The following is a 16,603-nucleotide window of genomic DNA, read 5'->3' on the forward strand; positions in this document are numbered from 1 at the left end:
ATTTTTCTCTCCATTTGCTACAGAATTTGAATCTAGACTAATGGGAGTTTCTTCCATAAGATTTACTAAAAAGCCAAGACAAGATCTATTTGTGGAAGCATCAAAAGGATAACACCGATATTTTTAAAGAAAAATAGACATGAAAGATAGTATTGCATATTTCAAACTATCGCCATGTTATTTTAAAAACTTTATTGAAGAAAATATGTTTGTATTATTCATGTGTAAAATTCTCAAAATATGAGACTATTTCTTTGCATCTATAACAAAATTTGAAGTTCAAGTGCATAACAGTTTTTATTGAGCTCTATGTATCCAAACTATGTAAATTGTTGCATTTAAACATTACCCAATGTATTCAATACTACTACCTTGGTAGAACTAAACATCACATGTTTTAATGTATTACAATTATAGTGCCATCAAACTTATATTCCTTATAAACAAGAAAAAAAATTATTTAAATTTTTATGATTTTAGTATAAAGCACTAACATAATTTTTTCATGATGAGAAATACATTTGCTTAAGACATTTTGCCTTTTTTCTTTGTTTATTCTTTCTTGAAAAATAATAGTCTAGCTACAACTTCTAGCATAAAGTACATTTTTCCCACGGAATAATTTTAGAGTAAATGGCTGTCATATGGAGACTCTTTCATTATGAAGGTTGCATTGCAGTTATGCAGCATGTTCTGACTTTTAGGTAATATTAAGGAAGTCATGAATGATGGCATATGACATGATTTATTTGAGTATACTGTTGTTAATATTATTATAAAAATATTTCTTTCAGAAATATTGTGTTTTGACAATTTTAGATTAATAAAAGTTTAATATATTGAAGTACAGAGAAATGTTAACCCAAATGTTAACATTTTATCAACTTTAATAAAATGTTTATCTTCTCTTTATCTCTTCTCTTTCTCTTCTTTATCTCTTTTCTTTCTCTCTTCTAGTAAATATAATTATAGGTATATAACAAAGTTTCTTTTTTCTGAACCATTTGTAAGTTGCAGGCATATTGTTTTTCGTTACTGAATATTTGTATTCCTAAAAGCAAGGAGTTACCTTACATACAGTGTAAAGACCAAAATTTTAAAAATGGTTCATTATAAATATCTAATCTACAAATATGATTCAGAATTTGCCAATTATTTCAGCAATGTTATTTATAACCAAAATAAAATTCAGACTTGGAAAATTTCAGAATCCTTTATTTGTCCTGTTTCTTTCACCTCCTTTAATCTGGGATATTTCTTTAGTCTTTCTGGGTTCTTTACGGCACATACGTTTTTTAATGGTGTACTTCAGTACCTCTGTAGATTTTCCTTTAGTTCAGAATCACATGATATTCCCTCATGAGTGGAATCAGATTATGCCATTAGAGAAGGAATATCATACATGCAATGCTGTGTTCTTTCAATGCAGCATATTCTAGAGGTACTTGCGGACATGTCCAAGAACTGTGAACAGCCTCTAGAAATATTTGACATTGAATAGGATGAATAAATATTATACATACATGAATATGGTCTTGAATGTACGTGTTGTAAGTTAAAGATTCTTATTTTTTCACATTTTGAAATGTGTAGGGCTACCCAAATAAAGTAGAATATCAGAAAACTGGTGAGCGCTCCCCGCCAGGTGCCTACCACGGTGATACTGGATCTCTGTTAATTAAAGGCAAAAAAGGCTATAATTGAATTCTCACATGACTCTCAAATTTAAAAATCAGGCATATAATTAGAACAGAGACTACACAAAGTTTATATTAATTCCCATGAAACCTATCCATGAACTATGGATTGTCAACTGATAGCTCTGGTTGTTGGGCTATTTTAACAGTTACATTCTGCACTTTATACAGATGGAATTAGGGTAAAAATCCTACATGTTTTCGGAATTTACTTGAGGAACATATATAAGTACGGCGTAGATCCTGGGACTGGGCATATCGCTCATGGTCGAGGGCTTGCCTGACTTGAACAGGGCCCTGTGTTCTGTCCCAGTACTCCAGAAAAAGTCATCCTCAAATTCGAATTCTCTGAACCAACAGACAAAGCTACTAACTGTCTAAGGAGATAAGAAAGGAAGTCACTACTATCCAGCAACAGTGTATCTCAAAGCGGGTAACAAAAAGGTCACCTCCAACACACTTGTATTCTTCCCTAAAAGTGGTCAACAGTCAGACAAATTTCAACAAGGCATGAATGCAGGGAAACCATTTGCCTTGTCCTTTATGGACATGATCGGCCTGGGTCTTGGCCAGTGGGGTAAAATGAAGATCATTGGTATCAGAGAAGAAAGAGAGAGGACACAGACAAAAATTATGTAAGAGTATATTCTTACTATGATTTGTACTATAAATCATTTTAACATATGGTGCAAAGAAATACTCATTTTAAATGAGATGTTATCTGAGATAATGCAGTGAATATTATTTTTGAAAATGCCAACGTTCCTGTGCTTACTTGCCACCTATACTTGAAAAATTAATTTCTTTCTGGCTCTCTGTTTACTCATTAGGAAATGAGCACAGCCATGACATTGGTAATGGGAATAAAGATATTATGGGCATATTAAATAAAGTGCTTGGTAGATAAAAGCGTTTCATGCAGTTACTTAGTGATTCCCCATCAGATGCCACAATATTGACAACTGTGTTTGCAAATGTCCCAGGACAGCGACTGGATTTATGTGTCTAGAACTTGCAGTGTCCAGAGACGAGTCAGTTGGGACACTGTGGGCCAGCTGCTCAGTGGGGATCTGCACTCTCTTTTAGGTTAGAATTCTCGTCTGTCACTGGGGCAAGGTACAGAGAAAAGTACCAGGTGAATGAATTTCTCTTGCAGGCGACCCTGTGAACAACACCTGTGGGGCGGAATGGCCATGTCTGTGACCCCAGACCCTGGGGACGCTGGGGCAGGAGGGAGTGGTTCAAGGCCAGCCTGAGCCTCTGAGTGAGACCCTGTCTCATATTAAAACTTTAAAAAGGCTGCTCCGAAGTCCCAAAAGATTGAGAAATCTGCATGGGAGTCCATACACTCCTACCATGCCTGGAGTCTGTACACTCCCACCATACACTCCCCTTAGGACTTAACACAGGAATTTCAAGCTGGACTAGGTAAAGGACTGCTCATACTTCTGGCTATTTTCCATGAAATGGGCTGCCAGAGGCTTTGGGGGTTGAACATTCATGAAAATCAGCAATATCATCTTTGACAAAAGACGGTTTCTCAGCCAGAATGGCGCAGCTTATCCTTGCTCCAGCTGTTCACGATTCCATAAATAATTAATTTTCTCTCATCACGTATTGAAGTTTTTGTCTTTTGCATGAGCTAAATGGTCCTCTGGGTGCCTCCTGACTCAGGGCCCAGTATTCAGTCGTAAGATGCCTTCTAAGGAAGTACTGCTGAGCTCTGTCCTAGAGAACTGAGTGCCTTCGTGTCCCATGCCAAGGCTTGTCCCCATCCCCTCAGCCTCTGTAGGCCTGCCCTCCTGAGGCCGCCTCACCTCCAGCAGCCCCAGGGCTGGGCGCTGGCACCTCTCCTCCAGCTCCTCTGCCAGCTCCTTGAGGGCCTTCCTGTGCTGGGCCAGCTGGTCCTTACTGTCCCGAAGTCTCTGCAGGGTGGCTCTCTCCTCCTCCTCCAGCCTCCGCAGCTGCAGCTGCTCTTCAAGGGCCAGAAAGCCGCGGTGCTTCTCAAACTCCAACCTGAAGCGCTGCCACTGCATCTCCACCTTCTCCTGGAGCAACAGGAGACCCCATCAGGCTGGGGCAAAGTGTGTGGGACCTGCCTCAAGTGTGGGACGGGCAGCCAGAGAAGGGACGTCCCGCATCACCCCCCACCCCTGAACCCACCCCCCTCGCTCTGCACCTCTGGGGAGGACCTTAGAAACCAGAGGCCGGGAACAGGAGAGGTGGCCGGTGGGGTTTTCAAGCTCAGAGTCTGGGAAGACTGTGGCTGTGGGCCCCCTTCTGCTGCAGGGCCAGAGGCAAGGCCTTTGACACGCGGGTTTCAATATCACTAGTCAAATGCAGCAGAAAGAGAAGAGTGGGGATCATCTGGGCACCTCCAAGAGCCTGTGTGGCCCCACAGCAGAGGGCTGGTTCTGCTGCTGGATGGGTGGCCAGGAAGAGCAGGAGGCCTTGGCTGTGAGGGACAATGTGACAGGAGAACACCGGATGTTCTCTTGTCCCAGGAGAAGCAAGAAACCAGCACAAGGCTGTGTCCTCTGCAGAGTCCAGAAGAACTAACTGCCACGCAGGCCACTCACTCCAGGCTATTACACCAGCCCCTACCCAAATCTCCCTGGTGCTGAGGACAGAACCCCTGGCTTCACTCAGGCTGGGCAAGCTCTGCCCCTGAGGCACACCTGGCCCTCACACATTGGTGTCTGACTGAACCTAAGGATCACACTGTGTGCAGGGGATCACATCTAAATGTTATTCTCTTGAAATTAGTAGCTAGAAACCCAGCTTTAAACTGAGCATGAGCGGCACGTCACCCTCCCAAAGCATCTGCACCTTGGGTTGTCTGTTTTGTTTTTAAACCTGATAGTTTCTTGGTTTAATTGAAAGGCATAAATTATCATCAAAATTATTATAAAAGACATATATATATATATATTTGTAATCCAAATAATAGTTCTCCCCAAATATCTGGAGGTACTTTGGATCGCCCCTCTAGGGGAGGTGCCGCCTGCTGCCGCCCGCAGAGGCTGAGTGCTGTTGAACGACAGCCTGCGGGGACAATGCCTGCCCCCCTCCCCCCCACACACACAAGGAACTGAGGGCCCCACTGGCCACAGCGCCAAGGTTTCCCACTTTCTTCTTCCCATTTTGCATTCCTACCTCCTTTACTGTTTTCTAAATCACTAATTCATACACTCTTGGCCTCCTCCTCAGGGACACTGACTCTGCATTTCACATTCTGTTTCCTGAGAGGCATGGCTCATAGAAATGCAAACTGTCTCCCAGGGCAGGCTGCTGGAGAGAGGGCTGAGCACTGCCACAGGGAGAGGAGTCCAGGGGTGCACTAGGGATGACGGAGTGGAGGGGCTACGGCAGCCCAGCTTCCTTCACGTCACCCTCTTGAGTGCCACCTTGGGTTGTCTGTTTTGTTTTTAAACCTGATAATTTCTTGTTTTTCTCCTACATTTCATTTACACACAGTGGCCGTGAACCTGGGCCAAAATGCTCTCCTCTCCAGTTCCACAGCTGGGGATGCTTTGGGTCACCACACTTGATGCTGCCATTCATGGCAGAGGCTGGAATGTTGCTTGGCTCCTTCTGGATGTGAAGAAAGAAGAAGTGCTGCTGCAGAACTTAGAGCTCCTTTCCATCAAGCCTGTGCCTGATGGTTCTGGCTCGTGAGAACATGAACGACCAAGAAGTTCAGACATGGCTACTTGCCTCTGAACGAGATATCTTAGCATCACTTCTATGTTATGACATGCATTGGAGGTTTTAAAATGTGGGAATTCAGATCTTGCACTTGGGCTCCTGATTTCATAAATCTGTGGTCAGGCCAATATTTAAAAAAATAAAATATTATTAGCTTTAAATAATAAAGATTGTGAATCAGTGCTTAACTTTACCTTTAATAGACATAGCAATAGGAGAAGATAAGACTTTTCATAAGAAAAATGTTAGCAAAAATGGTCCTTATGAACCAGGGACAGTATTGCACTGTAATTCCAGTGATTCACTGAAGCTGGAGGATCACAAGTTTAAGGCCACCTTCTACAACTTAGTGGGACCTATCTCAAAGTAAAAAGTAAAAAGGACTTTGGATGTAGCTCAATGGCAGAGCACCTTGAGTTAAATGCCCAGCACAATAAATAATAAATAAATAAATAAATAAATGTCCTTATGAAAATATCTGTATGAAGATAGTATATCAAACTAAATTTTTTTAAAGAGAGAGAATTTTATATATATATATAAGTTTTTGGTGGACACAATATTTTATTTTTATGTAGTGCTGAGGATCGAACCCAGTGCCCCGAGCATGCCAGGTGAGCGCGCTACCGCTTGAGCCACATCCCCAACCCAAACTATATTTTTGAGGAAGAAAATAATATAAAGAATGATTCTAGCAGGAAGAGGAATATTCTATAAAATATATCTGATCATGTTGTATACTGTGCTCTGTACATAATATACCCATCCACCCATGCACTATATGTGGTTCACAGCCTTGACACTTTGGCAGGTTTGACCTACAATTCACTGTTGAGGGGTGCAGTTGCTGCTCTGGGCACTGTAGGGAGCCGAGCAACTTTCCAGCCTCTGCCATGAATGGCAGCAGCAAACGTGGTGACCCAAAGCCTCTCCAGCTGTGGAAAGGAGAAGAGGGCTTAACTTTACCTATAATAGACATAGCAATAGGAGAAGATAAGGTTCACAGCCACTGTGTGTAAATGAAATGTAGGAGAAAAACAAGGGGGGAGGGGCTGCAGAAAGAGGGGACCCTGGATGGATGACCCAAGGAGGCTGAAGGCTCCAATTCCCTCCCTGTATAGATGGTCCCTGGGAACTGCACCACATCTGTCACCAAGCCTGTGGCATTCACTATTTAACTGTCCGACAAATACAGTTTGACACTCCAGTAGCAGGTGGTGGCACCCACCCCAGCAGTGAGTTTCACAGTAAGATCAAGAGAGTAAAGCTATTTATAATCTGGATAGGGTCCTGCCGACAGAGGTAAAAACAAAAATGAACAATGTCATTTGGGGTCTGGGACAATTCAGGATGGCCATGAGATGTTTCCATAGAGCGCCTAAGTAAATGGCAAGCTCGCTGGAGAATGGAGACTCAGGAAGAGGGTGGTGCCTGCAGCTCCCAAGGCCCAACGCCCCCTACCTTCCACTGCACGGTCTTCCTCCCCATGTTGGCTTCCTGTATCAGGGCCTCCTCCATCTCCTTTCTCACCAGCTCTAGTGCCATCTGCAGCTTCACCTGTGTGGAGAAGACTGTGAGCACCTGCAGGATCAACTGGAAAACTCCCTAGAACGCAGGTGGACACCTTCACTGGTAACTCAGTTAATACCAGATGCAAAGATTCATCTAAAATCGTGCTCCTTGCACCATTACAATAGTAAAACTACAATGACTGAAATGTAAAAATGAGTAGCAAAACATTTTACATCAACACAATAGGAAACTTAATGATAAGAAATAGAATTACAGTGTCAAATAAGTACATTTTATAACAGTGCCAATTTTGAAAAAAATGCTTATAATGAATATGTAAAAACAATAGATGGAGGGAAATGAAGACATCATTAGGTGAAATGTCATCTATTGATGCTAGGTTGAAGAGTGATACAATTTCTTATTAAATACGATGAGAAAAGTATTTGATATTAGTACTATAAGTAATGATATTTCACCAAAAATAAATCTTGTTGGTTAAAATATGTTAAATGAAGTCAGATGCGGTGGTGCATGCCCATAATCTCAGCAAGTTGGAGGGTGAGGCAGGAGGATCTCAAGTTCAAGGTCAGCCTCAGCAACTTGTGAGACCCTATCTCAAAAAAAAAAAAAAAAAAAAAAAAGTCTGAGGATGTGGCTCAGTGGTAAAGCCCCAGGGTTCAATCCTTGGTGTCAATAAATAAATAAATAAATAAATAAAATACTTTAGGTGAAAAACACAATATTCTGTACTTCTTAAAAGGAGTAAAAGAAGTATATAAAAAAGCCTGCCAAACAATTAAACAAACAAAAACCCAGAAATTAGATCTCTGTTCAATGATAAGACCCTTCCAAGAAGCAAATACATGCCTTTTTTTTAAACAGGAAGCACCCCTAAAGACACATATAGAAATATGTTTTTAGTAGAAAATAATACAAATTCTACCTCCAAACTTATTCAATAAATCTTACATATATATCTTTCACTTTAAAATATTATAATACTCTATATAAAGTACACATAAAGTAACGTTAGAATTCATGGTGGCATCAGAATAAAAAGAGGCATATGTTTGGTGTTTGCAAGGAATAGAGCCATTCTCACTTGTAAACAGAAGAAAGCTCTCTGGGACCGAAGACACTGAACAAAAGCAAGGAGGTGAAAGAAGAGCATGTTTGGGGACAAGAGTGACTAGGCTAATTTTGCTGGGTCCCATGTTTGGCTTGGATAAGAGCAGAAGGAAGGGAACTTCAGAACCTAGAAAGTCGTGATTGACAAGCCAAAGAGTTTGGATGGTACTTATTTTTTTTATTTAGTTGACTACTGAAAACAGAGAATGTCTTTAGCGATATCACAGCAGCCATGTTCTGTATGGTACCTTGGGGATTTAGACAGGCAGGAGCATACTTGACTTTTCAGGTAGGCTAGAGAACGCCTAGTACCTGTAATTTGCAGAGGATAACAGAAATCAAGAGGAAAAATCAAAATTTCCAAGATTGTCCAGATGAATGTTGACTGGTGAATACCCCAGTCCTTAACTTAAAACAAACAAATAGAATAAATAAATGAATGCTTTAAGAAAGCTGGTGCTTGGAACTTATTCCAGTGTCACGGAGTGCTTTGGCTAACTGTGCCAGTAGATTAAAAAGACAGCTTTGACCTCTTCTGTGATAGCAGCTGTTCCAGATGCCGGGACAGGCATGTGTTTAGAGTATGTCCCAGGACCCGAGGGCACCTGTGGGAAGACACCTGGGCAGAGTCCCTCGGAGCGCTCTTGGGGTCAAGCACCTCCTCAGGGGAATGCTCAAGTCCTCAGTTCCCAGACCTTCGTGTGGAGTCGAGTGACTCCCTACTTTAGGGGACCCAGACAGTCCAGGCACGAGCAGACGCTATTCCTCAGCCAGAGAGTGGCCTTGGTGCCCGTGTTAAGGGACCTAGACAGACACCAGGCAAATGCCGCGCCCTAGGAATCCCGTCAGTGGAAGCGAGTACGACAGAGGTGCAAGGCTGTCTCACTGCACAGCCCGCCGGCTCGGGATCTGGAAGAAAAAGACCGGCTTGAAAGCCAGGGACCGAGGGTCCTGCGCTCGCTCGGCAGTCGGTCCCGCGCTGCCTAGCTGGAGCCGAGGCAGGACGACCCGGCGGGCCGGGCGCTCCGTGCCCCGTGCCTTCCGCCTGACACGAGCGGCCCGCGGCCCAGCTCGGCACCCCGGGCTCCCGCGCTCACCTGGTAGCTCCTGGCGGCCTCCCGCAGCGGCGCCGTGCGGTGGCCCTGGTGCTCGGGCGTGGTGTCGCAGAGCCAGCACAGGAGTGCCTGGTCCTCCTCGCAGAAGCGGCTCAGGTCCTCGCCGTGCCGCGCGCACTGGCGCGCCCCCGCCGGCTCCGCGCCCATCCCGAGCTGCCGCACGCTGTCCACCAGGCTGGCCAGCTGCTGGTTGGGCCGAAAGTTCTCGGGCCTGAAGGGGCCGCGGCACTGAGGACAGGCGTACACGTCGCCCTGCGCGCTCTCCGACTTCTCGCAGAACTCCGAGATGCACCGGAGGCAGAAGCTGTGGCCGCAGTCCACGCTGATGGGGTCCTGCAGGAAATCCAGGCACACGGAGCACCGGGCCTCCTCCCGGAACCGCTCCCCGGGCGTCCAGGAGGCCATGGTACTGGCCTCGCCTGGCCGCGTGGCTGCCGCTGCCCCGCGGCGTCGGTTATCTCCTCTGTCTGGAACCAAGAGAAGGGCTCATGGCCAGGATGGGTTATCGCTGGCTGGGGTTCAAGAGTCTTAATTAACCACTTCTGCTGATGATTTACAACTCAGACACCGTCAACCACAGGGGTAAAATTGACATTCAAGTAATCCTCACCTCCTAGGAAGCTGAGCTCTTTCTCTCTTCCTCACTCTTCCTTCCAGAGAACATTTTTATTTCAGTTCTTTGATGTACTGCAACATTTAAGTCATCTGAAAGGGAGACATTATGGAGATTTGACTACTTATCTCAAAAGTTCAAAAGTTCAAAGTTTAACAAAATTTTACAAAGTAAGGGCTGGGGTTGTGGCTCAGAGGTAGAGCGCTCTCCTAGCATGCAGGAAGCACTGGGTTCGATCCTCGGCACCACATAAAATAAAATAAAGATATTGTGTCCACCTATAATTAAAAAAATAAACATTTTTTTTAAAAAAAACAAACAAAAAAAACCCAAAACAATAACAACAACAAAAAAAGAAAGTAACCTGAAGTGCATCGATGAAAGGGATTAGCTGTTTGTAGCCAGGTTCTGTGGTCTTCATGATATTCCAGGTGAACTCAACAAGGTGGCACATATTTGTCTAAGGGTGAGCCCAGCTGAACTTTTCTCTCCAGGCCGTGCACCTTCCCAGTGGAGCAGCTACTAATGTTTCCAGGGTCAGGAGATTTGAATAACTGAGCTCCTTCCTCTCCTTATTGCTGATCCACTCCATGGTCTTCCTATAGCAAAGTCATTATTTAAATCTTTTTCTTTATATAGTATGCTCATTTTTCTTAATCTTCTTTCCACCAACTTTAGTTATTCTATCTTCTGTGAATTATCTAATGATAAAGAAATGAAACCATTGAAGAGGAGATACCTGAATAGATGCACATAATGATGATAGGTCTACAGCCCAGCAACAATTCTGAAGGTTTAAAAAATATGGCACTGGGACTGAGGTTGTACAATGGTAGAGCGCATGCCTAGCACGTGGGATGCACTGGGTTCCAACATCACATAAAAAATAAATATTTTAAAAAATAATGTGGCACCCATCTGCTGACAGCCAGTATGGACTGGTGTGTTATAATTGGGGCAACGCATACACTGGAAGTGAGAAAGAGGTCATCCAAGGTATTAGTTGGAAGGCACATTTCCCACCACCATCAGTGCATCTATGGGAGGGGGGAGACTGAGACAGGAGCAGGTAGGGGATTAACCAAAGACCTGCTCCCCCAAGGGGAGGCAGAGTTGTAGGAGTACAGTGAGGTCTTTAATGTCATCTAGAAGGCTGGCAGGTCGGTGGGAATGTCTGTCATCTGAAGAAAGTGTAATTTCACTATGGATGAGTTTTAAGGTGACAGTGGGTCGTGCTTCTGGCAAATTAGTCTGTCTGTGCATGTTTATGTTTATTGGTAGCCACGGACCCTGGGGCCTGACGCGTGAGGATGAGGAACAGAGCCAGGACCTCATCTCTCAAGCAGCCTTGAGGTCAACTGAGAGAGATGAGCACAGAGTCAGGCCAATGTGTCATTACAAGTTATTACCTGGGAGAAATATCACCCACCGGTCCTGCAGGAATATAGCAGAGAACTCGACAGTGGCCTGCAGGGTCAAGACAGACCCTGCCAGGTCTGCTGATGTGTGGGGGCGAGTGAAGGTGCAGGTAGATCCCCCACCAGTGCACACAGCGGCTGTGGAGGAAGGCAGCTGGGGCACCAGGTGGCCAGAGGCGGCCAGCCAGGCTCATGCTGGGCCTGAGGAGTGGCAGCAAGATAAGTTTGCAGGGAGTGGCTGGGCCAGATGACTCAGGCCCTGGCCTTCCTCCAAGGTTCATGCCTATGAGCCCAAATCCTGGCCTGGGCTTTGGTAGTCACTGGGGTGTAAAGGACCCTGAGGTTGCCTGCCCAAAGGTAAGGTGGAGAGATGAAATGGATCGGCACTTCAGGTTCGAGCAGGACACTGAAGATGTGAGGTTTGAGAAGAAAGGGAAAGGGCCGCCGGCCTGGAATTGGAGAAGCCGACCTGGTTCCAGGTTGCAAGCTGTGCCACTTGCTAAGAGGCTGGGATGAGCTGTGTCACTTTCCCTGCTGCATTTCATCTCACACTGGAGGTCAGTGCTGCGGCCCTCTTACGAGGCTGTGCAGAGGGTCACATGAGCTAAGAGGCACCACATGCCAAAGAGAGGTCCTGGCATAAGCTGGATATATTTAACTAAAGACAGAAAAAGAGATGACAAAATGAGTGGAGCAAGGATAATGAGTCAGAAGATGAGCTGCTTCGGGTCGGGGCGGCTCCTGTTTTCACTGCCGTGTCCTCGGGACTTCATAGAGTGAGTGGCACATATGACACTCAGCAAATACTAGCAAGCGGGGGTGGGGAAAGAAGGTAGGAGAGAATTCAAAGGTGACCATTATGCATCCAGCATGACATCTGTATCTTTCTTTTCATCTTGTTCTGTCCCCATGGCTCTGACAGAGGCTGGAATATCTAATTCACAAAACTTGAAATACAATAAAGCAACCTATTGGCTCACATGCATGGATAAGTTGATAATTAGGGTAATTTGAACCCAGACACCACCATACGATGGCAGGCTAAGGAAAGATCACCATTACTGGTGGGGTCATGGTGGTTTTTAGGAGGTTGGGGTGAGATAGGGGAGGTCACTTATTGTTTTAGAGCTGTTAAGCTCAAAGCTCAAAGTGTTTTCTTACTTTTTTTTTTTTTTTTTTTTTGGCACCAGGGCTTGAGCCCAGGGGTGATTAACCACTGAGCCACAGCCCCAGCTTTTTAAAAATATTTTATTTGGAGACAAGGTCTTGCTGAGTTGCTTAGGGCCTCACTAAGTTGATAAGGCTCACTTTCAACTCCCAATCTTCCCATTTCAGCCTCCCAAGCCCCTGTAATTACCTGTAATTACGTCTTACACCACAGGGCCAGGCCTAAAATTGCTTGTTTTCTGACACTGGGAGGCTAATGAGGTCTATAACATTGTTCTTAAAAACAAACTTCCCTTAGGAGTGGGCCAGTAGTGGGGTGGATGGTAATAGCCCTGCAGGAAGCTCCTCCCGGGCATCTGATTATTTAACTTGAATTCCTGTTTCTCATGGTCTCTCTTTCAGGGTAAACAATCTTTGTGCCAATGCTCCTTGTTGTTAATGTGGTTCTGATGCTCAGCCTCTCCATTCCTGACCCTAACCCTGATAGACTCAGGGTGCAAAGTTTAGGATCCCCCCCACCACCCCCCGGGAGCTCTGCCCATCCTCCACACCTCCTCTGGCCTCCCTGGCCAGCCTCCTCTGAAGCCATCAGCTGGCTGGAATACAGAACCCACGTTCTCCTCTGCTGCTAGCCTTAGCTTACTCCCTATTGGCAGGGGGCTGAATTTATGGCTCAGTGGTAGAGTGCTCACCTAGCATGCATGAGGCACTGGGTTTGATCTTCAGCACCACATAAACAAAGTTTGGGCTCCTGGTCTCTGCACAGCCTCCTGTTTACGAGGAGTCCTATTGGCCAAGGCCCTCATCTTTCCTGGGTCCCACCCTCCTCTCTGCTTGAGGGATCCACAATCTCCCAGCCCCACAGCCTGAGCTGAGACCTCAAGAGCACCAGGTCTGACTCAGCATTTCCCTCCAGCTTGGGGATGTTAAAATGTCTCTGTTTGTTTCCACTTAAGCAATTGCACCCTGCATTTGTAACCCTGACATTTTTTTTGAAACATCTTATTTTACCTTCATTTACTTCTCTTTATTTTATTTTTTTGTGGTGCTGAAGATCAAACCCAGGGCCTCATGCATGCTAGGCGAGCACTCTACCACTGAGCCATAAATCCAGCCCCCTGACATTTTTTTTTTTTTAATGGAGTGAAATACACTTAACAAAAAATTGACTATCCTGGGGGCTGGGGCTGTAGCTCAGTGGCAGAGTGCTTGCCTAGCATGTGTGAGGCACTGGGTTCAAGTCTCCGCACCCCATAAAATAAATAAATAAAGGTATTCTGTACATCTACAACTAAAAAAAAATTTTTAAATTTACAATCCTATTTTTAAGCACAGAGTCGGTGATATTAAATACATCAATAGTGTTGAAAACAACGATATTCTCCTAAACATTTCACCATACACAGCTGTCGCTCTGTTAAATAATAACTTCCCGCTTGCTCTGCCCCGTGGCTGGCGACACCTTTCTGCTTTCTGTCCCTCTCATCCTGCCCACTCCAAGTGACTTACCCAGGTGCGTCCTCTAATACTCGTCTTTTCTGTCAACTTACTTGACTCAGTGTCACTTCTGCAACAATCATCCTCATCATAACATGTTGCAGATTTCTTCATGTGTAACCATAATAATGTTTCATTTTACACACACACACACACACACACCCCCCACAGTTGACTATTAACTCCTCTGTCAGGAACTCATGGGCTGCTTCTGTATTTCAGCCGTGTGCGGAATGCCTCTAAGAGCACAAATACACATGCAATCTTTCCAGACCCTGGTTTATTCTGGTGGGTCTGTACCTGGAGGTGGGATTCCACATCATAAGGTAGTTCTAGCTTCTCCAACAGTGCCAAAGTTTCCACTTTCTTTACAAGCTCCCCACCCTTGCCATTTTCTGCTCTTATTTTTCATGGTTTTCCTTTTTCAGTGCTCATGCTGGTGTCACACCCAGGGCCTTGCACATTCTGGACAAACACTCCACTGCGACCGTGTCTCCAGCCCTGTTTCCTGCTTTCTATTGCACTGACCTAATGAGTGTGAGCTCCTAGCCCTGCGTTTTCTCCCCAGAAGCCCCACTGAAGCCTGGCCCACCCAGGTGGTCTCTTACTCCCTGTAGGCACAACACCAACCTTCCCTGCCCAGGGAGGGATGCTGGCACCCAATGCACCTTGGTGCTGCCATGGAAGGAATTCAGGGAGAAGGGCCAAGCTCTGACCACTCCCAGGGTCCAGTGGTGGTGAAAGTGGACCAAGGGCCTACCAGAGGTGGATGAGGAGGAGGCAGATGCCCTCCCCAGCACTCTCCATGCCCAGAGCTCCAGGCAGTGCAACTGCATTTCAACAAACTGTATCTATGTGATAATGCTACATTTAAAGAGTGGTTTGTATTATTATTTTATGCAATTTGCCTGATTCAGGGACAATAATGCATTCTGTTCACATTTTTATTCCCAAGTCCCTTTCCTCTGAGCCAGGACAGAGTAAAGTCAAGTCAAGCTCCTGCAGGAAGTTAATAAATGTGATAGCCCAAGAGAGTCTCATCATCTCTCTTACACCTGCTCTGTGTTTTAGATGGGAGAGAGTCTCCACTTGAGCACATGTAGGGAGCAGTACTGGCTGTGGACAGGGCTGGACTGGACGGTGCTGTCCTGTGCTTCTCAGGCTGGCCGCAGGCCACCACTTACTGGTTTAATAGATGATTTCAGCTGCCATGCACCAGAGAGCACGTCCTGCTTCAGGGGAAACTGGCACATGGACAAAATAGTGTCACAGAAGGGTGACATTTCCAGACCCAAGTACTGGGGGGAGGGGCAGCAGAACACAGGTATCATGTGAGCCCGGGGACGGACCTGAAAACTTACAAAGGAGCTTGTGTCTGAACTTGGTGCTCCAGAGGCTTGGCAGATACAGCCTGCCCTGTCATTCCAGAGGATTCTACTCAGAGGAAGCAGTGTGCAGAGAGCGGCTGAAGATGCAGGACTGTCTTTCTGGTGTGCTGGGTCCTCAGGAATTTGATGTGTCTCCTTCCTAGGTGGCCATCCAGGGAGACTGGATAGGGCTAGTTGTGCACGCTATTCCAGAAAGTGTGATTTTTGTTGGTAAGAAGTGGATCCCAATGTCATCACACACAGTATGTCTACACTGCGGATGAGGCAGTCAGTGTGGAAGCCCTTGGGTCAGTGTGGACTAGAGGCTTTATATACCCTCAGGGACGTCCCAGGGCAGCTGGGGTGGAATGGCACAGTAAAGTCGTGGGGTGTTCTGCCGGCTGTTAGAGGCAGCCCCGCCCCGGCTGCAGCTGCACAGAACCCATTGTCCATCTGACAAATGGAAGACACATATGCCAGGCCTCCCTGGCCTCCACTGGGTGAGGCGTCAGTGAAGCTCTTCAGGGAGCTTAGAGGCCGCCCCAGCCCTTCGTGTGGGTCCAGTCTCCAGTCTGTGTAAAACACAGGAGAAAGGCGGGGGCACTTCTCCAGGCCACGGACTTGCACACTTCTTCAGGGGCCGCCTAGATCAGGTGCAGGCTTCACACCGTGCAGTTGTGGATGACAGTTTAATACAGAACATACCTTGGCCCTGAGCACTCCTGCTGCAGGTCCACGCTAAAAGGGTCTGAATGTATGGGTCTCCCACAAATTCCACTGCAGGACAAGAAGGAAAAATCATGAGCCAGAGGAAAAACAATTTTCTTCTGCCTTCTATGACATTTAAAGGAAGATAAAGGACATAGTTATTGGATTAATTCGAGGCAAGGTGGGAGGGAAATCAGGAAAAAACTCATCATGATGTTTGAAAGTGGTTTCCCAAAAATGGAAACAGGAGGCAAAGCACTTAAACAAAGAAACAAAAACCAAAGAACAACAAAAAATTCAAAAAGATTAGAGATTCTGGCATAAACTTTTTTTGGAAATGGACATATTTTCAAAGTGTGTAAGTAAAGGTAGGTGACCCTAACTAGGCCCTTCAAAAGCAATATTCATCCAAAATTTAACTTTACAAGTAAAATTACTCTGAAGAGCTGATCTTCCTAGGTGGATGTGGTGGTGACAGCCCTGTCCCAGCAGTTACATCCAGAAGCCGGAAGCCGTCCCAGCCCTGGTGGATGCTCTCTGTCTACCCTTCACCCAGCAGGTTCACCCCCTGCTGTGCCTGCTTTGGTCTCTTCCCCTTGGGCCTCCTTTACCAGCTCCTGAGCTGCCTGGTTGGATAGGACCTTGAATGGCTTGTGTAACCATCACTAGT

General features: G+C 45.6%; 2 protein-coding genes across 17 annotated transcripts in view; both read right to left on the reverse strand.

Annotated features, from left to right (window-relative positions):
* The window catches only part of LOC144256697 (tyrosine-protein phosphatase non-receptor type 4-like), an 851,727-nt gene that overhangs the window by 400,226 nt on the left and 434,898 nt on the right, over nt 1-16,603 (reverse strand). The gene's annotated exons all lie outside the window — the stretch shown is intronic.
* On the reverse strand, nt 1,875-9,568 carry LOC144254638 (E3 ubiquitin-protein ligase TRIM58-like). The gene is made up of 3 exons (XM_077798040.1): nt 9,146-9,568; nt 6,867-6,962; nt 1,875-3,745 (listed from the first exon to the last, which is right to left on the reverse strand). The coding sequence occupies exons 1-3, from the start codon at nt 9,566-9,568 to the stop codon at nt 3,368-3,370; spliced, it is 897 nt and encodes a 298-aa protein (XP_077654166.1). The 3' UTR covers nt 1,875-3,367.

The sequence above is a fragment of the Urocitellus parryii genome, chromosome 1, assembly GCF_045843805.1.
Source record: "Urocitellus parryii isolate mUroPar1 chromosome 1, mUroPar1.hap1, whole genome shotgun sequence".
In the NCBI taxonomy this organism is placed as follows: Eukaryota; Metazoa; Chordata; class Mammalia; order Rodentia; family Sciuridae; genus Urocitellus; species Urocitellus parryii.